This window comes from Monopterus albus, unplaced genomic scaffold (genome assembly GCF_001952655.1).
Source record: "Monopterus albus unplaced genomic scaffold, M_albus_1.0 scaffold14.1, whole genome shotgun sequence".
NCBI lineage: Eukaryota > Metazoa > Chordata > Actinopteri > Synbranchiformes > Synbranchidae > Monopterus > Monopterus albus.
This window is the reverse complement of record NW_018127894.1, coordinates 75,937-101,817: the sequence shown is the minus strand read 5'-3', so window position 1 is coordinate 101,817 and position 25,881 is coordinate 75,937. Positions and strand designations below refer to the sequence as shown.

The 25,881-nt window shown below is 39.3% G+C and overlaps 4 protein-coding genes across 5 annotated transcripts in view; all 4 read right to left on the bottom strand.

The window, feature by feature from the left end:
* The window catches only part of hectd3 (HECT domain containing 3), an 8,424-nt gene extending 4,812 nt beyond the window's left edge, over nucleotides 1-3,612 (bottom strand). Inside the window, 7 exon segments of the mRNA XM_020591658.1 lie at nucleotides 276-389; nucleotides 1,236-1,357; nucleotides 1,613-1,644; nucleotides 1,647-1,747; nucleotides 1,849-2,102; nucleotides 2,657-3,111; nucleotides 3,493-3,612. Of these exon segments, the coding sequence (XP_020447314.1) occupies nucleotides 276-389; nucleotides 1,236-1,357; nucleotides 1,613-1,644; nucleotides 1,647-1,747; nucleotides 1,849-2,102; nucleotides 2,657-3,001 (968 nt within the window). The 5' untranslated portion in view covers nucleotides 3,002-3,111; nucleotides 3,493-3,612.
* A 1,018-nt stretch (nucleotides 3,613-4,630) lies between these two features.
* best4 (bestrophin 4) lies at nucleotides 4,631-7,466 on the bottom strand. Its single transcript, XM_020591541.1, has 9 exons — nucleotides 7,315-7,466; nucleotides 7,114-7,214; nucleotides 6,807-7,040; nucleotides 6,413-6,567; nucleotides 6,173-6,250; nucleotides 5,395-5,547; nucleotides 5,236-5,316; nucleotides 4,949-5,154; nucleotides 4,631-4,907 (listed from the first exon to the last, which is right to left on the bottom strand). The coding sequence occupies exons 1-9, from the start codon at nucleotides 7,464-7,466 to the stop codon at nucleotides 4,631-4,633; spliced, it is 1,437 nt and encodes a 478-aa protein (XP_020447197.1).
* A 2,256-nt stretch (nucleotides 7,467-9,722) lies between these two features.
* Nucleotides 9,723-17,043, bottom strand: LOC109955269 (uncharacterized). Its single transcript, XM_020591260.1, has 2 exons — nucleotides 16,829-17,043; nucleotides 9,723-13,976 (listed from the first exon to the last, which is right to left on the bottom strand). The coding sequence occupies exon 2, from the start codon at nucleotides 13,728-13,730 to the stop codon at nucleotides 12,507-12,509; it is 1,224 nt and encodes a 407-aa protein (XP_020446916.1). The 5' UTR covers nucleotides 13,731-13,976; nucleotides 16,829-17,043; the 3' UTR covers nucleotides 9,723-12,506.
* Nucleotides 17,044-18,001: 958 nt separating this feature from the next.
* The window catches only part of glis1a (GLIS family zinc finger 1a), a 37,609-nt gene continuing 29,729 nt past the window's right edge, over nucleotides 18,002-25,881 (bottom strand). For both annotated transcript variants that reach the window (XM_020591577.1, XM_020591576.1), the window contains 3 exons: nucleotides 21,173-21,306; nucleotides 20,964-21,062; nucleotides 18,002-20,208 (listed from right to left, as the gene is read on the bottom strand). In XM_020591577.1, coding sequence (XP_020447233.1) covers nucleotides 20,066-20,208; nucleotides 20,964-21,062; nucleotides 21,173-21,306 — 376 coding nt within the window. In that variant the 3' untranslated portion in view covers nucleotides 18,002-20,065. The remainder of the gene's footprint in view (nucleotides 20,209-20,963; nucleotides 21,063-21,172; nucleotides 21,307-25,881) is intronic.

Genomic DNA, 25,881 nt, shown 5'->3' with positions numbered 1-25,881 from the left:
TTCTATTAGTCAGGAGCTATTGTGTCTGCTGTAATAATAGAAATGTTTCCTTCAAAATCTAAATTTAATTAGCACATTTTCCTTTTATTATATTAATAATGAGTGTCTTATCCTGCCTTAAAAAGCTGCCTAAAATATTAAATACTGACAAAAACTGCTTTACTAAAAAGTGGTACGAGTCCTTCTAAAGCTTCTGTAATGAAATCTGAAGCATATGCCTGTGAAACCCTTTTTTGTGAATTGCATGAAAAAACTGCTGTTTTAAAAAAGCTCACTCGTCTATGGTGACGTCACTCAGCTTCTTCAGGTTGTCTCCCTCTCCTCCATACACTGTGATTCTCTTGGGCATGTAGTTGTCATCTGTAGCGTCCACTGTCAAAATCAGCTTACTAATGGATAAAAGGATGCAACAACAAACAGTTTACCAACAAGATAAAAAGTCACGTGAGATACTTATGTCAGCCAACAATTGGTCATTACTGATTAAACTGTTGAATATTCTTTCAGCCAGTTTTATATTTTATGAAATGTTTTATTTAATGAAAAAAAATCACAACCTTCTTAAGTCCAAGTCTTTAAATACCTGTTTTGTTTTGTTTTGTTTTTTACCAAAAGTTCAAAACCCAAAGATTTTCAGTTTACAATGGTATGTGACAAAGAAATGAGGAAATATTTGTGGAACATTTGAGGAAAAATTATTTTAGGGATTGATTTTTAAACTTGTTGCTATCCAGAATCAAGCATTACTGCCCATATTCATATGAATGTAAGCGGATCTGTTGTCACCTAAGCTTATTTATGACTTGGTGAATAAGTGAGCGAGCATCTGGCCACAGGTCCTACTCACACTACGGCCACAAGAGTGATGCATGCATAGTACACACAGTCAAATATGGTAAGTACTATTTTACACTCTACTGAAGGCAAAAACTAAAATGTATTATATAGTGAGATAATAAAAATAGTCCAAGCAGAAGTTTAAATAGTTTCTTTCCCCGGGCTATTACACTGATGAATAGCTAGTCTATGTTGCGCTTTTAACTTGTATATATTGTGTATATTGTAATTGTATACAATGTGTGTTTATTTTGTTTTTATGTTGTGCACATTGGGGGCCATTGAGCTGGAGTCAAATTCCTTGTGTTCTTGAAATACTTGGCAATAAAGTTTATGCTTAAATATACAGCGGACATATTTAGAAATGACTAACACCATTATTAAGCACAGCTCCTTACTTGACCACTGTGCCTCTCTTCATGTGCAGGCGGATCCAGTGCTGTCCCTGCATGCCGTCACTCTCCCAGTAAGTTTCCGTGTCGCCATCTGTCAGACAGCTTGCCCCCCCACTGGGATCCTCCTGTCAACAATTATCAAAGTAAGATGAGAAAGTAAAACAATAAAACTGAAGCCTTGCTTGACTCGGAGCTTTATTTCAATAGCTTTGTCTAAAGAAAGAACCTATACACAGTTGCAGCTTTTTAATCTCCAGGGTAAAACTCAAAGCTTCTCTCTCTATTTTTTGTTTTGGGAAAAAAAAAAAGACTAACTTGGTCATTTTAAGCAGGGACCAAACACAAACACATTATCTGTACTTCTACAAACTGTTACTCACCGAACATGAAGAAACATCAATGCTGGTCACACACGCTTCACGCGACCCAGGTTCTCGTCCTCTTGCCCTATGTGGTCATAGAAATAGTGCACCAGGTCCTCATCACATTCATACGTCCAAGTTGGAGGAACATACCTTAAAGATTTGAGGGATAAACACATAATTCTGAAAATCTGCTGCTCCCCCAAAAGTCTTGGCACCCTAATTTGACTTGAATTTGGTGCAAACAGGCCCACCTTAGCTTCTGGACGGCTGCAGCATCACACTCTGCAATTTTGGGTTTGGAGCTGATGTAAAGCGCATTCTCCACATCCACCACCTGTTCCCACCTGTTGCATGGCTTGTGGTCGTAGCCAAAGAGCTGCTGTTGTCTGCTGACAGTCTCTGGTGACTCTGCCAACACCAGCCTGTCACCTCCCTCTGTGTGTTTACACACCAGGATCCAGCCTTCCTCCAGGTCCTGACCCGGATGGTGCTCCTCCAGCTGCTCCTGGACACACACGAATCTATTTCAATGACTGTTTTCCAGCCACATTTAAAATCATCAAAAGTGAATAAAGTAATAGAATGTGTAGATGAAAAGGCACAATAAGGCTATTTATTTATTTATACCTCATGACAACATTAATGTTATCATGAGGTATGGAAAATGTGATGTCAAGTTGTCTACAGCAAAATACTGGACAGAGAAAAAGATTCTTTTGAGCTGATATTCTCCTCTATTTCATATATTAAGGGAAATTTAAGGATTTCCACATTTTTATTGCACTCCAAAACCTTTCCGTAGTTCCACTCCACATTATCATGACTGCATTACTGTACTCGGAGGTATCTTTAGAAGATTTTGCATATACACAACATTTTAAATTAAAGATATGTGGGGCTGAACCAAGTTCAGCAGCATGAGTTTGTCCTGACTGATCAACCTTTGGGACACGTTATATTTACTGCAACAACAAAATGCTGATGGTTTTTTGTTTACAGAATGATGAAAGCTATGACTTGCAAGATGATGTGACTGTAACCAGTGAGAGAGTAGTTTACCTTACTGATTTTGACCCATAGGCCCTGGCTGTTACAGTATTCCTCCCCTGTTGTCCGGATACACGTCCCTTTTTTTGGCTCAATTGTGTACTTGCATGATTTCTTGCTGTGAGGAATCTGATGAGGACTTTCAAAGACGGAGACGAGGCTTTTACCCACGGTGGAGCCTCCTGTAGATGTTCCGGAGGTGGTGGACGATGAATCCTTGCAGATTTTGTAGCACACCTCTTTGGGGACATAACACAGACACTCTGGCACTGACTCGCTCCTCCTAAAACACTCAATGCACCTGTTCAGGAAGCGGATCCTTCCGAGCAGCAGGTGAGGATTGTCGCCCAGCGACATGATGATGATGACGGTGACAGTCAGCAGCTCAGCAGCATACTGAGGGGGACGATAGCTGACAATATACCACCGATCTGCCTTTATTTTCCTGCCTGGATGTACAGGTGCCCCTGTCCGACAAACCAAACAAAACCGAACATTCTTGAGGTTTCAATAAACAGCAGGCAAATCCTGTGAATTAATTAGATTTTAACTTTCTTTCACCAGGAGTCTAAAAGGTGAAACAGAAATCCTCTAATCATGAACTAAAGTTCCCTGACACTGTCATTAACATATGAGCTACTACTCAATGATAGTGAGTCAGCTGCTATTAGCAAGTTAGCTAGGTGTTAGGCAGGTAAACGACTGCACCCTGAGACGTTTACTGCAGCTGTAATCGAAAAAATGTTAGACTAGCCACGCTGGCTACATTTGGCCAAAAGTTGAGTAGAGAATATTATTCGAGAGCTAAAAGGCAGACTGGTGACTAGAAACAGTAGATGTTAGCATACCTGTAATACTGAGAAATATATTTGTTGTAAAACGCCTTTATTGGTTATGTAGATTTTTGTGGGCAGACAACGCGGAAGAGCAAAAGCTACATCTGACCCGCCTACTCCTCCTTCTTCTTCTTTTATTATATTTTCATATTCTTCTTCTGTGGTTCACTGGTTGCATGCCAGCTTCAGGTGCGTTACTACCACCTACTGAATTGGAGTGGGGCTCCACAATTGAGATATTTTGACCCTTCTGAAAATCCATCTGCATTGAATTGAGTTATTCATTCATTTTATATTTTAACTACAGAAAGGTTTTATTACATCAAAACCTTGTGAACTGAAGTAAAAACATATGCCAACTGCACATGCAGTGGTGTGATGGAATGGAAATATGTGAAAAGAAGTACTGTACATCAGTACAATTTCAATTTTAAAGTTTTAATATTTTACTAGAGTATTTCAATTTCATTTTTACTACTGCAATGCACCTCAGATGGAAAAACATACCACAAATGTCATTTATTTGGCAACTAAGGTTACAAATCAATTGGCAAATTTCATACACAATAACATGATCAGCTACTGCAGGTAGTAGATAAAGTAATCAAGATATGCTTCACCTCAATCAGCTACAATACAATGCTGTTAACACATTACATGTGATGCATCATTAATGATAACTGAAGAATGTAGGCTAAATGATATGATAGTTTGAGAAGACTTGATACTTTCACTTTCAAGATTTTATTCTTACATTGAGCCTTTAATTAATATTACTAAAGTAAAGGATGTAAGTAAAGGATCAGATTATATGGTTAATGGGACAAAAAGATGAAAAGAAACCAAACTAAATTAGGATGCTAATGCTCTCAGCATGTCTCAAAGTTTGCAAGTGCCTAGGCATTCAAAATGTACAGTTGTGCATAATTACCTGAGATCATACATGTTTGTAAAATTATCATAGTTTCATAAATGGAAAATAATATATATATTTGCTCACATTCTTTATCAAACTTATAACACAGGGTATGTTTTGTTTCACAAATGCATTTAGTTGTGTCAAATCAAAATGAGTTTAATACAACATTTTTCACCTTTGGTTCAAAAACACACTTGTTGTACCAAGGTGTGCAGCAATAAGTCAGATATGTTAGCAGTTATGTGCTACTGCAACTGCAATCAATGTCTTTTCTTGTTCTTTGTGATTGGTGGCAGTGATGTCACCCTCAGGGGAAACATCAACATCATCTTTATTTGGGTACGACAAGACATTCATCAGAGAAGAGAGGCTTTCATCACGTAGGATGCCTTCACCTCTCCCTAGAAGACGGTTGAGTCCGTCTTCCAGGGAGCCTTTAGGAGGTAGAAGCTGTTTCTTTCCAGGAGTGTCTGCAGGCTGGACAATCTCAAGATCCTCAGCACACATCCTGCAAACATGGGAGACATTTCAAGTTTTACTAGACTGTACAGCAACTGCAGAAATAGGGATTGAAACATAAAAAAACCCATTAGTTTATACGTCATGTCAAAGGTGGAGCCTTTGAAAGCTGGTGTGAGAGTCTCGGCTGCTGTCGACAGAGTGTAGGGGATGGAGAAATAGCCCTGCTCCCAGTGCTTGTCCTTCACAATTGGAGCCAGGTTCTGGTACATATCATCCACAGCCAGCATTGACACCTACAGGAGAGAGACAAAGATTTAAAATGAAAGCAATTATTTTATTATGGTTGACCTGGAGAGAAGCCTTGAGGGGAAAACCTGAATGTTTCTGTCAATTAGCTGGTTGGTTTCAAAGTCATCATCATCCTCGCCAAACGGGTTGATGATCAGCTCTCCCACCTACAGAATGGACACAACACAGGTGTTCTGCCACGACAAAAAAACTCATCTGTTTCTACAAGTGATATGTCGTTTTACCTTCAGCCAGCCAGTGTAGAAGAAGAACTGCAGCAGGGTGAAAACAGGAACATACATGTCTAGTTTGTGATCCTTGTATCCTTTCTCAGGGTTCAAGAATTGGCGACCAATAGCACAGAAAGCAAAAAACGAATAAACTGCAATAGTGACTACCTGCATAAATTAGAAATGATATGTGATCAAGTCAGTTTTGTAATAAAATTAGAATTTGTTTTGCCTAAAAACTGTGAAATACATAGATGGTTTAAATAGTTTAAAGTGAAACCGTCAGCTTAATTCATTACTAATTACTATTTTCATTACAGAGCTATCTGCTGATTATTTTCCACATTAACTGATTCATTGTTTAGTTTGCAAACACAAACAAAGAAGAAATAACTTCACATAGTTTGTTTAATAAAAACAATAAATAATTACCAAAAAAGCAGTAAATTCTATTATTTAAGAAGCTGGAACCATTAAATATTTGGCATTTATGTATGAAAATAGGTTAAACTTTAATAAAATAGAAGGCAGAAACATATAAATTCAATAACTTATTGTTTTAGTCATAGCTACTTGTTGGGCAGTTTAATCAGCAGCATCATAGTTTTGTTAGCTTAGTTCTTGATATGGTTTGTATGTAAAACCTTAATTTGTAAAGTATAGCTGTTGAATAAATATAGTGGAGTAGAAGTTCAAGTTGGAATGAACAGATAATACTCAAATGAAGTACAAGTATCTCATTTTGTACAGTACTAGAGTAAATGTAGTTACATTGCACCATGGCTGATGCTACCTGAGTGTAGACCAGAGGGATGCTTATCCAGTCATAGTGGAACAGGAGGCTGCACTTGGCTCTGTACTTATTAAGCTCCTGCAAGAGCAGTAGAATAGTTTATTCTCTTACTACATAAATGTACAGTAATGTATGCATGTGTTTGTATATCTCCATCTCTCATTTACACTTTGCAAGCTGTAAAAAATGTATGAGTATCTGGCTGTTTTGTTCATTTACAGACAAAAACAAACTACTCACATCCATCAGAAGTCTCAGCGCTATGTCGTCCCTCACTCGACCCTCCTCTCTCGCTATGGACGCCAGGTTAGAGAACCACGTCAGAGGCATCCAGTACTTGTTGAAATCAGAGTGCAGCGACTCGAACTTTTTCAGCTCATGTGTAGTCATAAATCCTGCACAGACAGACACAGTTTAGCATAATCTGTTTAGTGGGATCATTTCTGCATCTCAGTTTTTAATTAAACAGGCAGCTAATTAATAGTTAGTTCCGGTGTTAGAGAAGTTTAGTACAGTAAAAACAAAGCAATATATAAAAATATTTAAGTGTATGTAAACATATTAAGTATTGGTGTTCTCCTTAGTTACTACAGTAAACATACAGTGCTTGATTTCTCTCCACTTTTGGACTCACCAGCCTCCACGATGTGCTCCAGTGTTGGGAAACGCTTGTGCACTCTTGTACTAATGGAGCGCAGAATAAGAACTGAAGATAAGTTGGCATATCTCATGAGTGTGCGTCGCAGCAGACGACCCCGCTCATCTGTCCCGTGGACATTTCCAGACACCACCATCATCAGGTCATCAGGCAGTGGGAAGCTGGTGTACTGACCCCACCATCGATTAAACGCTAGGGTCACATAAAAGCCTGGAAGCAGAAATGGCAGTTATGGAATTTTATCTTGACTCGTGTTACACAGTTCCAGTTCAGTAAGACTTACCCAGTACAAACAAAACTGGGATGAAGCTGGTGTTGGTGAACTGATCACAGTAAAGGGCAACACGCTCAAATAGGTCCTGCTGGTTTGGTGAAAGAAGGAACCTGTGGGGCAAATAAACTGTTTTTATTGAAAGACATGCACTAAAACATGATCATACTGTAGGAAATGACAGAATTTAAAGATAAAGCCATCTTTATTTACCTGTAAAACACACTGAAAAATAAATAAATCCCACAAAACACCAGGAACTCCTTATAAAGCAGCTTGTAGATGCTCCCCTTCCACCTGAACAGGAGCCTGGAGAAGCCACCAAAACTCACATTGGCCACCTCGAGTGTATAAGAAATTGTCATGTTTGTTCTGTGAAGTGACAGCAGGAAATCCCTGTAAATGCTAAAACAACATGTACTCATTCCTGTTTGAAATGTGATGTAGGCATGACCTAAACATTTTATTAGGAACATCTCCATTAAAAACAAAAAGATGTCTTACCTGTGAAGGACCTGGTCCTGTGTTGAACTCTGTTGCCCTGGGAAGAAATGTTCTTCCTCTGGGTCTCAATTTAAACCTCTCAGTTGCGTTGTCATAAATTAACATTTCAAATTTATTACCTGGGAACCTGATGCCTAAGAGATATAGGCCTGCACCTACAGAGTGCATGGAAACAGCCTTTTAATAAAGAATACTGTGCTTTCCTCAAAAGACATCACACACATTGGTTTAATGTGTCACCAGTTTTTTGCTATAGTTTTTGAGGAAACAGGAAGTTTCAGCCATTCTTTAGAGTTGATTAAAGAGTTGTATATCTTCTCGCTGAGCTGATCTGGCTTGATTAAAACCCATAATCGTTAAATTACCACTGATCGGTGTTGATTCATTGATTAATCTGTAGATTCATTTTTAAGTTTCTCGAAACAAAGAAAAGCATCAAATTATCACATTTGACAAGATGAAACAATGTAAAGTTGAGCATTTTTTGCTTAAAAATATCTATGAATAATGTTTATGTACAATTTATAATGCTTTCCCAAACTAAAGCTTACACAGTATTTTACAAGAAGGCACAACATCCAGTAGCCTACATGTTACTTAAACCAACCTAAATACAACAAGGAAAGGTGATTTTAAAGAAACTACAAAACAGGTCAAATCAAAACAGCTGCTGATTCATTCTATGTCCAAACTAAATGTTTGTTTTTATGTTCTTGTGCTTTTGTGCACATTTATTTGAGTATGAAAATACACTAGAGGCCATTATAAAACAATCACATTTTAAGGGTGCTCTAAGTTTTGACCTCTAAGATTTATTTTCTGTGTCGTGCCGCTGCCCTTTCCACATTAACGAGAGTTATAGGTTATGTATATTTAGAAGATAGAAAACAACATTTTGATATTAACATACAGTATGTGTAAAAAGCCACGCTTTTTCTATCAACATGCTATAAAAATCAAAAAACAAGTGCTTCGGACCTGTCATCTAAGTGGATCTAATGCCCTGCCATAGAAAATCATATAAAACACTGCTCGGCTCTCTTTGTTTGTTTTTCACATGGTTACAATAGTCATGTTTTATTCTCCAACTTTGTTTGTGCTCCCCTGACTTACTATTTATGAGGCCATCTATCCTCCATCACAGCCTGGACAAGTTATTGCTGTCGACTTCCCTACTCACTGTCAGTGTCATTGCATTTATTACCCATAGATTTATGTATTTGTCACAGTAAAGTGTTCTCAGTAGGTGTGTTTGGCTGATAAATGGTGTTTCCAATCCTATCACTAGATGACACTCTTGTAATGTGCATCCTGGCTCTCAGCCTCAGCCCTGGGGCCTCACTGTCTGTACTTATCTCATAAACAAAGACACTGAAAGGCTCTCTTATTGACAGGAAAAAATAAAAAGAACATCTGACATATTTAATACCATGTTACTAGGTCCATGTATAATGCTCTTTATCTATGAAAGCAGATGTTCACTGTTAGTTTTACAATTTATGTCTTTTTTGTGTGTTTCTTGGAGCCATGTAAGAATTTTGTCCATTCTCATTTCCATTTTATTAGGGCTGTTGATACTGGTGTTTACTAAGTCAAGGGTTTTCACTTTCACATTTGGGTCTCTATTCTATTTATCAAATGAAAGGACAATGGCTGGTCTGTGATCTCGATGAAATCTCAGATTAGCTGCCATGGATACTCCGACAACAGTTGTAGCCGAGTCATTTCCTGGCCTCAGTTACTGGATTTACTGGTCAGGGGCTAAGACCTCTGAGAACAGGACAGAAAGCACAGCTACATGCTGATTGTTTGAGTAACCCAGTGCTGTAACAGCAATTTCTCATGATGAGTGAATGTAGGATTTCAGGTAGCTGAGGCCAATCTGGGCCATTGTCTGGGCAGAAAGAGTTGCTGTCCCCCAGAAAAAGATCAAATATAAAGATCTGGAGCAGTGACCTAATGACACGCATGGCTTTTATATTTCCTCTCTTCTTTGTGGAGTTATTACTCATCTTTCACATGCACAATCCTGATGCAAAAATCTTGAAAAAACTTTTATTTCTCTTTCAACAATATTTCAAAAATGTTACATACATTTTCCAGTATTCCCATTTTTTGCTGCTGCTGTTATTTAGCAACATTTATTGCAGAAGTGTTTATATTATTATTTTTCTGGTGTAAAAGTAGTGAAATTTAAACATATTGACTCACCCAACCTCAAAATTTCCCATTAAATATGTGTAATGTTTCATTTGACAGTTCACTCAGACCTGTTCCCTTAGTTGTTGCTGTGCTTGTCAAGCTTTCCATTCGGACACAGCAGCACATGATACAGTGGCTCCATGCATTGACTGAAAACACAGTCTCCAGCCGACACGTTCATGTTTCCAGCTCACTGGGTCCCAGAACACGTTAAAGGGTTTTAAACACAACTGGTGGCTACACACATGATACAATATGGTGTTTGAAGACTGTGGCTAAAGCTAAAGAATAAAGAAGCATTAATCGTGATTAGAACTAGCTAGTATAGTAGAATAAGCAAAAATGTAAGATGAATCTGTTATTTTAGTCTCATCTTTAGTATATTTGTTGGTATTTTCAAACAGTATGTAACATTATGAGAGAAGAGGCTTTAGGATGAGGACTAACTTGCCACCAGTGCTTAGCAGAGAAATACTATGCTGTGTGGTATTCATTAATGTTTTGTCTTTGTGTCTTCTTGTTTTTACATAGTGTGTGACCGCACAAACTAATATTACCTAGTCAATGTCATGAGCGTGGCAGTAGCACTGTGCTATTGGTAAGCCAGTTAGCTGGACATACTAACAAATGCAGTTTTAGATTAGAGTAAATAAACCCATTTACTCCATTCCTTGCACCTTTGCTCTTGTGTATTTGATTTTCACTCTCTACATATCAGTTTAAGCAGCGTGTAGATCTAACCGGCTTGGCATCAATCATTACAACCCCTGGACAACACTTGAAAGTCCAGACAGGGCTGTGTTACAATCGCTAAGATGACTAGACAGTGATTATTCAGGGTTGGGGTATAATGAACAGTCAACTAGAGACTGTAAACTGCCTCCAGGCTCCTAAAACCCCCCAAAATGTCCAACAAAACATGCAGAAATCAAGACAAAACTTAGGATGTGACCTCAGTGTCTCCATCCACAGCCCTGTTTACATTATTTTTCTGTGCAGAAATGGTACTAAATTACAAAATGCAATATTCACTCTTTTGTCTGCCATTTGACTGAAGACCTTTTGGCATTTGGAAAGCAGTAAACCTTAAAATGGTGATAAATAAAGTTTTAAAGTAAAATATGTTAAAACCTCCAGGAAGCTTCCCAGCTGTCGCTCCTCCCTCGCTCACACAAACTATTTAGGATTCAAAGGCAACAAGTACGACAGTAAGACATCTGTCTGTTTCCAACATCCTAGATAACAATCGGCACCTCTACAGTGACCCCAGTATTCAGTTTTGTCCTTTGTGTAGGTCTCCTCTCCAGTGTCGTTAGGTTGTAACATGCAGACATGCTCTGCATCTCAGCTCACTACAGAGACTTTTATCTAAAATCTAACTGGCCTGGCATTTTGCTACCTGTATACACATTGTAGTTTGTGACCCAAAGCTTAAGAATCTGTTCTTTAACCATTGCTTAACTGTGATGTATGTGAGGTAAAGGAAATACATACTGTACAAAAGCTTGCTTGGCTTGGACTAAGCAATAACGGTAATAAAAATGTCCTGTTCTTTGTAGACTTGAAAACAACATGAAGCATGAATTAAATTTGTGTAATTACAATTGCCAGTTTTTTTTTTCCAAAGAAAAAAGTGTGAGCCTCCCTCTCACTGCGTTCCACAAATCCCACAGGAAGAGCTCCAGATTACATCACTTCCTCTTGCATTGTTATACAACAGCAGTCAGGCCACAGTTTCTGTGTTGATAGATAACAGGCCTTTTCTGTAACTGTGCATTAAAACATATAATTCAGCATTTTGGAAAATTCACTTTCTTGCTGAGAGTCAGATGGGATTGATGCAACGCTCATCTCTGTTCATTAAGCACACTGCTGGAGGTTATTAGCGTTATTACTAGAAGCAGGAGGAAACAAAGTCCATCTACAATTAAAAATTTACCTCAAGCACTAGCAAACTAGGTACAGTAACTCAGAATTCCCCCTTTTTGATAACTTTTTAAATTACACCTGATGTCTTTAAAAGCCTTAAAAACTTTGAATTCAGTTCTCTCAAAAGAGGCCTTACTAAAAAGCTGCACATTTCATTTAGGTCTTGAATATTTTCCCCTGCTTGACATAGGTAGGAATGATTAATGATAATAATGGCAATGATGGTGCAGTTGCAGGCCTTTGGGAGATTTTATATCTATAAACTTAAAGTGGGTTGGTTTTGACGGTGGATTGTGTTGAAGGAGGATGTTCAGTGCTTTTTGGTCACGTTTTCAGTCAGTACCACCAGATCTGTTGCAAAAACTATCACTACCCCTAGCAACAGCAGATAGTAAATTATTTTAATTGATTAATCTATACATACATTTTCCACTTATCTGGGTCCGGGTCATGCTAACTGATTAGCTGTTGTAGGTTTTATTGTTAAAGGGGAACTGCAGACAAAACATAATTATATAGTTATTTTTGTAATAAAAAGCTCATCTTTTGCATCTTTAAACTCGTGAGAAGAGCACAAACAAAACAGTATTACAGAAACCTTCTAATCAAACTGGCACCGACTTCGACAGAAGTTGTTTGTGACAGGTTTCATAAACAGTGAAACTGGTCTTCCCTTCAAACTCTGAGCAAGAAAGCAAATAAGCATATTTCCCAAAAATTAAAAACCAAAAAAAAAAGCTAAAAAAAAAAACTATTCCTTTAAGATGGTGTTATGAGAGGCTGACATTCTCATACTCGCCATGATCAGAGTCCTCCAGCTCAATACCTGGCACCAGGCTATAGTATTCAGTGGACTGGGTCAGATACACCTTCTCCCTGTCAGCTGAGTCTTTCATCACTTCTGTCACACTGACTGTGTCCAGCTCCATCTTACTGGCCCTGTTGGGCTCCTGGGAACCCAGTCTCTCCTCTGTGGAGCTGGAACAACGTGAGGAAACTTGGGGAAGAGAGTCCACTGAGCCCAGCTTGATCTCAACTTCTTCACAGATGTCCCTGGTGCTGCCCAGGAGGGTGGATGACGGGCACAGCAGCAGCTGGTTCTTCAGGATCTCCTCACTGCCACAGCTTCCAGCTTTATTCAGCTCGGTGGCTGCAGCTGGTTGCTTGTTGCGATGTTTCTGGCCATTGCAACTGGAGCCGGACGCTCTCCTTTTTGAGGCGCTGAAGGCAGATGCTTCTTTCTTCTTCCTCCCACAGCACCAGCACAGCACCAAAGTGGAAAGGATGAGGAGGGGAAGCACGATGAAAAGTGCTGTTAGGCCAGCTGGGCGGCACACATCTCTAAGCCTTACTGACCACACAGACATGCCAGCCAGGTGACTGGGAGAGAAGCAGGTTAAGTTTCCAACCAGCTCCTTTAGCTTAGTGGTCCAATTAGCCTTCCTGCCTTCCTCCAGGTTTTCTAAAAACAAACAGGAGCAATCCCAGGGGTTCCCATCCAGCTCCAGCCTTTGCAAACTGGGCATCTGCAGCAGAGACCCAGGGAGGAAGTGTAGCTGGTTTCCCTGAAGATACAGTTCCTGTAGGCTGTCTGAGTCCTGGAGGAAACCCTCAGGAAGCTCCTGAAGCAGGTTCCCGCTCACATCCACCTCGATTAAGCTGGCGTGGCTGGCCAGAAAATTCTTTGGTAACACCTTTAGTCTATTGTGATTCAAGTAAACCTTCTGCAGCGTAGAGGTCTCTTTACCACTCGTATCAACAAAGCTAATATTACAGTTAGAGAGGTCAAGGGTTTCTACGTTTGTCTCATTGGTAAACACAGACCAGAGCACGTGGCTGAAAGCAGAACCAGAGTAGTTCAGGCAACAGACACCAGCAGGAGCTTCAGATGGAAACTGGGACAAAATGGTGGCTGCTGGACACACACATCCACCCACAAGCCCTGTCTTCAGCAGCAACATAAAAATCAGCAGTGGATTCCACTGGCAAACCATCTCTGAAACAAAAAATGTAGCCAAATAAAATTCAGAAAAGGTTTCTTTAACATGTCATGATCTAGATTCCCTATTTGCCTCTTGGTCTCTCTCTCAGTACTCAAGGGGATCCGCTTTATGTAGCTGACATGGATGTAAATGCGCCTGTAAACCTAGCAACTTCTCCGAGGACTCCCGGTTGCTGTGAGGATCCTAGGAGTTGGCATGGTGACACGGGTCACTGGAGATCAGGAGTCCAGTGTTTGGCTGTGGGAGAGGAAACAGATGCTACTATGACTTTCACATGAAGGCAGTGCCGTGAACTGGCAGATGAGAATTATACAAACATTAGCTGGAGCCTGGTTCAACAAGCAGGTTATATAGATGTCCACCCCGTCAAAGTAGGACTAATGCTCCAGTGCCAGTCTATCTTATTTTTAAGAATACACTCGAGACATTTTTGTTTACTTTCTCTCCTTGTCACTGGTGTGTGTCCGTTTTTGTGAACACTATATATAATTTTATTTGTTGTAGTAATGCAGTCAAGGATTTTTTTTTATTTGACTCAGAATGAGCACAAATACATAAAAAATATACCTTTCAAGAGGGAAAAGTTTGTCTTACTTAGCAGATCATTAAAGAGAATATGAGGAACAATGCTATCTAAATATGAAGTAATTATGAAATGACATACTAATTTTTATGTTTGTTGTTTTGTCTTTCTTCATAAACTGTAGAAGTTGAAAATACCCACACTTCACAATACAAATATAAAACAACACCATCCTTATCATTAAAAACAGAAAAGCCATGACATCCTGACTTTATAGTCCCTAGAATGAGTCAAGCAGCAAAGCCATTGGTTTGCATGATTTATGCTTCCGTAATAAACCAGCCTCCATGCCATGTTTTGTCACTGCTTCTCAGATTTGATTAGAAAAAAACTCCAGAATAGTCCTCCCCATTATGATAAAGATCCATATAAGTTCTACTTTATAATTCTTTATTCTAAATACACAGCATAAGAAGACATAAAAAAAGAAAAGAAAATAATAACAAGAGCAACAGCGGTGGATTTTCAGCCGGAGCAGCCAGTCTCTTGAACAAATACAGGAAGTGTGTCAGAGGAAAAAAACACTAGCCCCAGTTGACTTTTTGTTGTTTGTAGAGATTATCTGTTTGTTTATGAGAGGCTGTATACTGTATGATACTCATTCTGCTTAGCAACAAGGCACTAAATCATAATCTGGGCCTTTGCTGGTCAAAGTGACAGACACAGCCTAATACAGCGACCGGTAAAGGTAAGATCCTTCATGAGAAACATCACATAATACAGCTCACAATTCAGGCAGCAGAAGGCCACCTCTACACCTGAGGTTTGCACCCAATTTCGTTGTACTGTGTACAATGACAATAAAGATTCTATTCTAAACAGCTTTTTGTTTGGAATAAACAGAAGTAGACCTGCCCCAGTACACTATTGTGATGATATTCCACAAGATTCATGCCTTATGTTAACACCAAACATGGGTTTTTGATCTCCACCATCTTTCTCTTACACAGTCAGGGTGATGGAATTCAGTCAGTACAGATAAAACAATGCACCCTGACATTTAAAACCTCCAAGCAGCGCTGAGTTCATCATTCAAACCTTCCTGCTAACACTGTGGCCATGTTTCAGCTTTTCAAGCCAGAGCTACATTTTATTGATAGTTGACCTCTTAATGTGATGGGAGCAACGAAGTATGTCGGATGATGTTGTATCTATAGTGACAAAGTCTGCGTCAGACTTTTCCACAACCTCAGTTGTGTTGATTTTTGTAACAGTGACAACAAAGGTCCTCTAACCTTAACAAAGTCTTTATTTTGAATGAAAAGACAATGATTTTGTGAACCTAACCAACTAGTTTTTATGCCTAAACCTAACCCTCCACAAATTTAACCACAGGTTTACTGTTACCATGATGACAAAGGTCCAGTACACCAGCTGTGGACTCAAACCCCCTTTCACTCTGACGAGGATGAGATTTGTGTGTTTGCATGTAGGTAATAATTTCCTTAGATCTGGATGCGTCACTCCTTTTTTTGAGATAAGTTAAAATGAGTTTTGCAAGTGTTGCTAATTCCTTGCATTCACCCGCTAAGATAGTGGCTCAAGAGTGAGACTCCCATCTCAGTGTGATAACAGAAACAGTCTAAAGGTTAAAGTCGGCGTCATCTCAACATATTCAGTATCTGACAACTAAGGAGGTCTGCATTGTTTGAGGTTTCTGTAGAGATGTCTCAAGCAGACATTCACTCCAAATATTGACAGATGTGTTTAGTTTGAAGTAACACACAAGCATGAGACACTGGTTGACGTTCATGGAGCCTAAGAGTCAGAGTCTGAGAATGAAGGCCTTCATCCAAACAGAGGACTGTTTCTTGGACCATGTCCCATCTGGGTGTGTGTGTGCCCAGTGAGAGGAGCAAGGTTTAAATCTGGATAACATGGATGATCTCACTTACCAACATTCTGGGCTGATACATCCTCTCTGGCTGCAGAGCTTCCTGAGATAATGGTCTCTATTCCTCTTTCATACAGGTTTTCATCATATAATATCTGCATGTAAAACTTTGGCTGCAGCTACAGTGGATTCTCTAATTTTTCAAAATGAATATCTTTACAATTGGCTAACTTTGCTTCAACAAAATAAAAAAATAGCTCAAGAATCAGCGGGTATTTTACAAATGTAGACAGTATTAAAACTGTGTAGGAAAATCTAAAAGTAAAAGTGGACTGAAACAATAACATTTGGAAAACCCCAAATAATTATCATTTTATGTGCCACTGCAGTGTCATTGCACTGGGAGTAGCTGAATCCATGATTCAGGACCCTACTGCTAACATCTGGTTGTAGTTCTGCACAAAATGCACCATAACTCCACCAGTCCACGTTATTACCCACCATAACTGTACCATCATTTGGGGCTAATTAAAGTTCTTACTGTAAATATGCAAATTGCATTTGTCTCGTGTTTGACAAATAAAAATCAAATCAGGAAAACTTCCTAAAGAATGAATGCACACCTGTCTATGAACAAACCGCCCAGACGTAAATAAAACGTAAGTTTCTCACCTCTGATTGCCATGTCTGCTGCAACCCGCATTACGCTGAAACTGATTTAGGGTTCAAACATCACACACACCTATGGCTGCAGCGTCCCTTCCTCACCCCCCCATCAGCTGGCCCCGTTCAGCCTCCTCTCCTCCGGATCGCAGGGTGTGTCTCCCACCGAGCGGCCTGTGATAACACAGCCTCCAGCGTTATGTGGAAAATGTGTGTGGGTCTTAAAAGTGTTTAGTTTATTCACAGTGCTCAGTTAAAGCTGTCAGATCGTCACTGAAGTCAGTACAAAGTCTAACTGACCTGCTACAACCCTGCGACGAGAGAGCGCCCTCTGGTGGCTGAAATGCTATGGTCGTCTAAAGTCGGCTACTAAATTGGGTCTTTACTCAGAAAAGAGAAGTGTAAATAGACAATTTACTCTATGTAGGGTACTAGGATTTTTGCTCCAGTGCGGCTAGTAGCTTCCAAAACTTCGACCCTACTGCCTCATTGTCCAACACTAAAATGAATTACACCGTAACTGAGACAGATGCAACAAACACAACCATAAGAGCTAATCAAGTTAAATATGTTCTGTTTACACTATTTTAGCGCAGAAATAAAAGTTGATAATGCCACTGTATGGGAATAAAAATGATAAAAAAAACATATTTCTACTAAACCCAGTGTGACATATGTACACATCAAAATTCTGTAAATGTTGACAATAACTGCTTAAATCTCATAACATTGAAAAAGAGAAATAACCTTTAGTTTACATTCATGTGAAACTTTGACTGTAAGAACTGTTTCTACTGTGCAATTGTGTATTAAATGCGTGGCAAGTAGATACCAATGTCAACCAGCACTCATTTAGCTCAAAACACACAGCGTTAAATTTTCCATCATCACAGACTGACATGGTCACTTAGATCATTTGACTTTTTCAAACAGAAATATGCCACTCATTCACCAATTCCAGCTCCTCAAATGTGAGGATGTGCCACTTTCCTTAGCAATAAATGACAGTAAACTGGACTTTTAACAGACATTCTGCAAAAAAAAAAGATTTGTAGATGTCATTTTAGGCTGTAGGACCTTATAGGAAGCATTTTCACCACTTTCTGGCATTTTATAAGAATGAACTGGTTAACTGAAACATACAACCTTGTTTTTATTTTGATATAAAAATGGATGGATTTTTATACAGTCAGTGACAATAATAAGACATCTCTGCAATGCTACAAAATCAGTGTAAACATTTTCTGGTTGGTCATTTTCTTAAAGTCTCTGATGAGACAGAAAAGAGTGCAGAGAATTTATTGTAAACAATGCACACCTCTCTCTCACTGAATATAACACTGATGGAAACTGTTGAACAAACATATAAAGGCACTGTGCTGAAGCATCAAGAGACAATATAAAAAAGGACACCGATTATACTTTTGTCTTCATTGTTGTTGGATTACACATATTAAAACGTATTTGTTGGAGTATCCACTGAGAAAAACATTTTAGTGCAGATTTTTTTCTTGTTTTTGTCAGTTTATTAATCCCAGGACTCATCCACTGATTCGCTCTATACCACTGACTGCACATATTGTATATGCAGGAAATACAGTCATTCAAACACATGGGGGCAGCACTGATACAGTTTACTGTTCATTCCACCCTCTTGAGGTTTGCACAGCTGCACTCAAAGAAAATGTAAATTAACCAGCAGTTGCTGGGTGACACTTAAGTTACAAACTAATTGAGCTGCTGATAAATACACAGTTAAAAGAATGGCTTGACATTTTGGAAATATGTTTATTTGCTTTTCTGTTGAGAGATAGATGAGCAAATTGATGCTCCTCCCAGGTCTGTCTGTTAAGTATAACCAGCACCTGATCCGCTTAGCTTAGTCTAAACACTGGAAATGAGGGTAAACAGCAAGCCTGACTCGGTCTTATTAGTGTGGTTTGACACCAGATTGCAGAAAAAGTTCCTAGTTTAGTTGTAATTAATCACTTTTCTTGGGTATGTTTGAATTAAATACGCCTCTAGCTACTGCAAAAGTATTATATTTTGTCTATAACACAACTGCAAGTTTAATTTCATCAAATCTATTATGCTTAAAGTAGTGTTATGGAAGAACATTGGATGCTTCATTTAAACAAATTAAGAGGGTGCACAAAGTGTTGAGCTTTGCAGGTCAGCTGCAATGTTGCTTTGGTATATTGTCTAAGCTTAAATACCAAAAACTGAGGAGGTCCCTACATCGGACAAAAAAGGTATAACCGCCATCTGTAAAAGATTAACTCATTAAAAAGGAAAGGAAATACATGAATAACCCTATTTATATTGATTATAAGGTTGTTTTAAACACAACAGCAGCATTGCTGAAACAAATTCCTCAGGGAAACACTGGGAAATGTAATGTTCCAGTTATTAAGCTTTATAATTATTTGGTAGGCTAATTTTGTTACCGTACCTCTGGATAGGTCTTTCTGTTAAGCTAAGCTAACCTGTAGAGCTAACCTGATTCCAAATGTTGAGTGGAATCAATTTTCTCATCTAACTCTTGGGAAAAAGCAAATATTCATATTTCCCCGAATGTCTGTTTCTTTAAGCGTGTAGACTGCTAACCGCAACTTGTTGTCCAGTATAACATATTGGTTCCCAGCCTTTTTGACCTCTATTTGTCACACACTGTACATATAAACTAAGATTCATATTCTCTTCATTTAAAATTGCTGTTAAAACCCCAAAAAGAAAAAAGAAAAACTTTTCAATATTTCATAAAAAACAAAAAACAACAACAACAACAGGTAGATAAAAGTCCAACAACACAGAACTATGTTGCTTTGCTCTTTGGTATTATATTTTGACCTTATTGACCCCTGGACAGGGACCACTGCACTCTAAGATCTGATTTTGTTCATTCAAAGATGGTTTGAACATTTCTTGGAGGTGAAGCTGCTGAGGAGGCAGAAATGACCTCACTGGTTGAAGCCAGAGAAAAGATCAAATTAACAAAACTTGCAGATCTTATATCTAGACACCAAATAATGTGTTCATGCCTGAATGAAAAAGTCACTGCTATTTACATCTATAATTTGAGCAGATTTTCTCTTTGGTTGTTCAATTTGCACTTCACTAAGAGAACAACGCTAACAAACTCAGTATATTGTTAATGCTACTTTCTGCCGTCACATCGTTCATGCTGCATGTTTTTCCTCGGGAGAACAACGTGAATTTGGTTTTGTTTCTGGTTCTGTGCTGCCATTAGGAGTCCAGGTAGATGGAGTAGATGTGGCTGAGGCAGCGGTCGACGCCTCCTGCCTGGAAAAGGAAGCCGTCATCTGGGCAGGGAGACATGGAGTAACCTCCCTCCGCCTGGCCCTGCAGGTCCTGCAACATGTCAAACCCTGAGAAGAAAGAAACACAAACATATACAGTACAAATGAGCGGCAAGTGAAAAAAACAAACAAACATAAAGTGTCTCAGTGACGTGCTGGGCCACCATGTGCCACCAGAACAGCTTCCGTGCAACACTGACTCTACACGTCTCTGTACTCTACTGGAGGGATGAACACCATTCTTCTAAAATATATTCCCTCATGTGGTGTTTTGATGATGGTGGCGGAGATGCCAACACGCCACTCCAAAATCTCCCATAGGTTTTCAACTGGGTTGAGGTGACCGTGTAAACAGGAATCACTCATAATGATAAACCAACAGAATTATCTCCAATTCTGCAGTTCCCTTTAAATGGGTGGAGCTTCACAGTGAGTTTCAGCTCCTTGTCTTCATTTGTTTTATGGGGGCAGTGTGTTTATAATTGTTCCAAATGAGAGGGAAAAGCTGGCCTTCATAGATTAGGGTGAGATGGGATAATTGTTTAAATATGGAGGTAACGGCGCACAATGTTAGACAGTCTCTGATGGAAGACATTCACAGTGTTTCACTTGGTTGCACACACCAAAAGTGACAGAACAGTTGAGTCAACAATGAAAACAAGAGACGCCTACATTTTCACCTCCATGCACTTGTCACCTGGCAGGACTGCTGGCGTGTTGGTTTCAAAAATTTACAAATACTTTGTCAGACACAGCCCCCTTTTAAAGACCGTTTGTTCATCCAACAGGCACTGTGGTTGGAGCATGCATTCTTGCTGTCTTACCTGCAGAGTGAGAGGCAGAGGGGTTTGTGAAGTAACTGGCGGGTTCAAGGCCTCCGTCGGTGACTGGTTGAACCACCTTTCCTTCTCCATACAGACAGCCTTGGAGAGACACAGAGGAAATGACAATGAACGCCAAGCTCAGGCAGCATCTGTCCTACTGATATGAAAGGTCTGCTGATGTTGACGTGATCAGTGAAGACAGTCAGTACCTTGCTGCTGTGAGAACACCTGCTGCTGCTGGCTGTAGGGTTTCTGGTAGCCCTGCAGCCGGACGTCACCTCTGTCTGATGAGGAACTCACTGGGCTGACCTCAGGGGGCATAAACAGCGATGCTGCTCGGTTCCTGTTAAGACATTTCCAGGTAACTCAACTATTTTTCAGTACCCCAACAAGAATATTTATGAGTCCTCAATCTTGAAAAAAATAATTTTATAAATTCCAACCATGAAGAACTTAATCAGTTTATGTTCTTTCAGCTCTAGCTAACATTAGCTTATTTAGCTAGCTAGTTTTAGCTGACAAAATCTGTTGTAATTTAAGATAAAAAAAATACAAATCAGCAAATCAAAATAATTTGTCTGTCTGAAATGAAAGACTTTGGCAGATTTACCAGTAAATTTAGTACAGTTATACAACTAGTCAAAGGTTTAGACACACCTTCCCAGTGAATTGAATGGGAAAGTTACAAGCTGCATAAATGGACTGGACAGGCACAGCACCATTACGGTGCAGGGATTAGCTAACTTAAACTTAAGAGCTTCATGAGTGCTGCTAGGTGGATTTTGTTATGTTTGGACAGAGGCTGATTTGCTGTTTTCTCACTTTCTACACTAACCAGCTGTTGGCTGCTTCATATTCAACACACAGACTTCAGAGTGGCATTGAACCTCTCGTCCAACTTTTGGCAAGAAAGCAAACAAGCCAAATCTCCTAAAATGTCAAAGTAGTGTTTTAAACACAATTTAAGACAAGAAGAAACAAGAATACATCAAAAGTGACAGATCTGATACTCTAATGAAAAAGATCCTTGAGGATTGATGTGGACTGACAAGTCCTGCATTTTTATACTAATGCCAGCGTCTTGTACTCGCATCCCGTTGGCTTGGACTTCACTGTGGCTTAACTGTTCAAGGTTCCTGTCACAGAGTGTTTCTTAAGCTTCATTAACTTCACCACAATATTTCTGAGCCAAGAACTGTTACGGTAAAATGATGATTAGTAACTCACCAGGGGATAAAACAATTTCATATGAACACATTTTATATGATATATAATATTATTGCTTGGCCTCACTTTTTCTTTTTTTAGCTATTTTTCTCTAATCTTGGGCTTTTGGGGTTTTCTTTTTTTTAATCTTGGTTTTATTCATTTAAATATTCATGTAGATAATTAATTTTAGAGGTATGTCAATGTTAACATAGGGCTCGTCAAACAAAGCAAATTTCTTTCAGCCTATTATAACTTTAGCTGTTATTACAACTTAGCTATTTGTGTGGAGGTGGCCATTATCAGACAAGCATAAATACTTGAACCCGTGTACAAACAGTGCTGTTTAAATAAGCGTTTCCATCTCAAGGGGGTAATGTAGGCGGGCTTTGGAGCGGTATCCATCGCTACGCTGCAAGAATGTGCTGACTGTGTACAAACCCTCTGACTCAACATGGAAACGAATGAGTCTATGGAGCCAAGTTGACAAGGAGAAAGAAAGGCAGCTGAATCTCTCTCCAAGGAGATATGCAGCTGAAAACCCCTCATATGGTATTTGAGTCCCCCCTCCCTCCTTTAAACAGCTCAATCTCAGTATTTCATGTGGCCTGAGAACTCTCCTGGATGATGTACTGTAGCATATTGGTCCCCAAAGACTCAAATGGCCTTGGTTTCTGCTAGAAGGGATTTAGTGGGCTTCATAAACAAGCCAGGCCTCGTCAGAGATACTAATGGCTGCTGGCCCAAGTGCCTTCTATATGTGCATCTGACCAGCTATAAAAAAAGAAAATGTTGAGAGATTTCTTTACATATCTATCATTTATCATCTGCAGGTCTCTTTATTACCCATTTCCCACGTCAAATGCTATTACTTTTAATTTAACAGTCTTCAGTAGAGAAACACAATAAAAGCCAAAATTAATCAGGACTTTTTGAAACCCAAACTGATATAAGTTACAGATGGCTGTGGCATCCCAAGGTAATAAAGACCAGGCTTTGCATAGGATTATGTAAACAAAGGGGGCTTTGATATAATGTGACAGTTACAATTCATGTACTGCGATGACGACAAGCCCCAAGAATCCAACACTTCTCTGGGTTCCCTTCAGTGGCCCCTGAACCATCGGGGCTGACCAAAACAACCGTCTGCTCCACGTCGTACATTCTTGCGACGTTGCAACAACATAGCTGAGATGTCTGAGCCGTGCTCTGCATGGCCCGATCTGTTGTTTTGTGGTTGGCAAGCGCCCAAACTTCTCAGATGTATGAGTTTAACAGTGACCCCATACCCGAGGCAGCGGCTGTCAGCACGACCTCAGGAAATGGTTTCTGTGATCATATTTTACCAGCCACCTGATCACTCACTTTTTTCTTTTAACTAACTACAGCCAGCTGCCCTCCTTATATCTGGAATAAGAGGAATCCTGCTTGCTCTTATGTTTATGTGCCCATTCTACTGTATGTAACCATGCCTTAATCCATTGCTGCTTTTTAATAGCAGCACACAAGGGCAGGATCAGAGGAGGGGATAAGTAGGTTCACCAATGTGCCACTTTGTGCACACAAAACTGATCTGTTTTCAGTTTTAGCAGTGGAAAAGCTGCTGGAATATTTGTGTTATATAGATTTACTTATGTAACGCAGATTTAATGTGGTCTAAGACACTACCAATTAGGTACTTAGAGAAGCTAGAGTGCACTTACTACATGGTAGAGATACAGTAAATGCAAAAATGTGTGGACATGTCAAACCTTTCAGTTAATCCAGCTATTTGGATCCGATGTCACACGGAGCTTCTGCAAAGTAAACTTTATGAAATCTCTGTACTTCAAACTGTGTAATAGTGTTTCTGTGTGAGAGAAAGCCAGCTCAGCACCCCACCCCCAGGACCACAACACAAACACTGCACATCACAATTACTCGGTGATGGACAAATCTCAGCGCGGGCCTCTGAATCCCTCAAGTATTAAATAATTAGGAGAAATTGAAATGGCTTGTCTGAGCCAGAGTAAGCACATGCCTGGCTGTGAGGTCAGATGTGACGCTGGCTGCGAGTGAAGCAAAGATAATGTACTTTCATGTTTTTAATGTCTCTCTAAGTCATCTGGAGGGGAAAACAAGCCCTTGTCTGGTACTGGCTTTGGCAGGCTACTGTGGGCACTGGTTGGATTCTGACATCCTCTGTCTCTATGAAGAGACGTCAGTGGCCAGATTGTGCATAATGTAGCTTCATGGAAGCTGTGCCTGCAAGCGAGGAGGCGATGGAGGCAGAAAGATACTGCATTAAGGCAAGTACAATGATATGTTCTTTAAATGCACATGCACAGAAACTCAAACATTCGATTCACTAAAATATGAGTATTTTTGGTGAAACTCAAACTTTAAACAAGCTAGTTTTACCTCTCAACAGGTGAAACCCTGCGGCAGGTGATACAAGTAAAGCATTTGGATGACATGGGGGTTTGTACTGTGTGTAAATGTTCCAAAAAGTCAATCACCTTCAAGGATATTCATTGTAGTTTATATTTCTCCAATTCACTGACTTTTGAGCATTTCCAATGCCAGCACACGTACAATGAAATACAGCATAATGCAGTTTTATTACTAACATTACAGCGCTGTTTGGGGGGAGTCTGGATTTATGTCCAGAGAGTAAAAGCCCATTGCAACAACTCTTAGACCTCAAGGACACTTGAAAAAATAAAATAAAATCACAGCAAATTATGTGCTTTTACAACTTGCAACTTCTTTAACTTGAAGGACTTTTAAATTGACAAAGTGTTTAAAGAACTGAAATTGAAAGCAGTGACGCATTTCAACAGGCTGAGTAAATACTTGCACACTGTTATTTCCCAGGTAGGTGAAATTTTCCAGGAAGTGGACCTTGTGCACAAAACTTCATCTGTATTTCTTGATTTGAGAAAAATATATTTTGTTGAGGATTAAACATTTTCTGTCAAAGGTCAATATGAAACTTTGAAGTTCATCATTTTATAGTTTGGAATTAATGTGTAAAGAGAACAACGCATCTTAAAACCTCAAAACATGAACTTGTGGACTTGCTAGACAAAGTCACAAGAAAATATATGCATTAGTGAAAATTTTGTATCATTTTTTGAACCACAAAAATGTTGGTCTTTACCAACTTTCTTTTATTGGATAAACTGCCTTTGTTGTCGCTTTTGTGCTAATAAAGGTTTGTTTACAGGCAAAGCTTCAGTGGCCAATGATTTGAGGCCATAGAGAAACTGGTGCCCTGGAGGCTTTCAGCTGTATCTCTTTAGTCTCACTTCTATTTTTACACTGGGCTATAGACAAAATTTGTCTCAGTTTACAGTACACATAAGTTTTGTGGCCTCCAACTACTCAATCAGTGTGACCACAAAGCCATAACTCCATCTCTGGTGATAATGTCTCTGGTTGATTCAAGAATGTGTAAGCTCACATCAGTTTCTGTGCATGTGCTTTCCAGACAAGAGGCAAAGCAAAGTGACTCTGAAATGTTTTAGGTATACATGTGTTAGAAACATGATGTAGGGGTTTGACAGAGCACTTGACTCAGAAGTGTCAAGCGGTTTGACTACAATACATGCCAGGATCATCAGTTGAATACATTTAAATGGCCAACATATTTTGGGGTGAAAACCCAAAAATTCTCGCATACTGAGAGGAGCAGAAAGTGTAATCCGTTTTCACTATTTTTGTCTTCAGC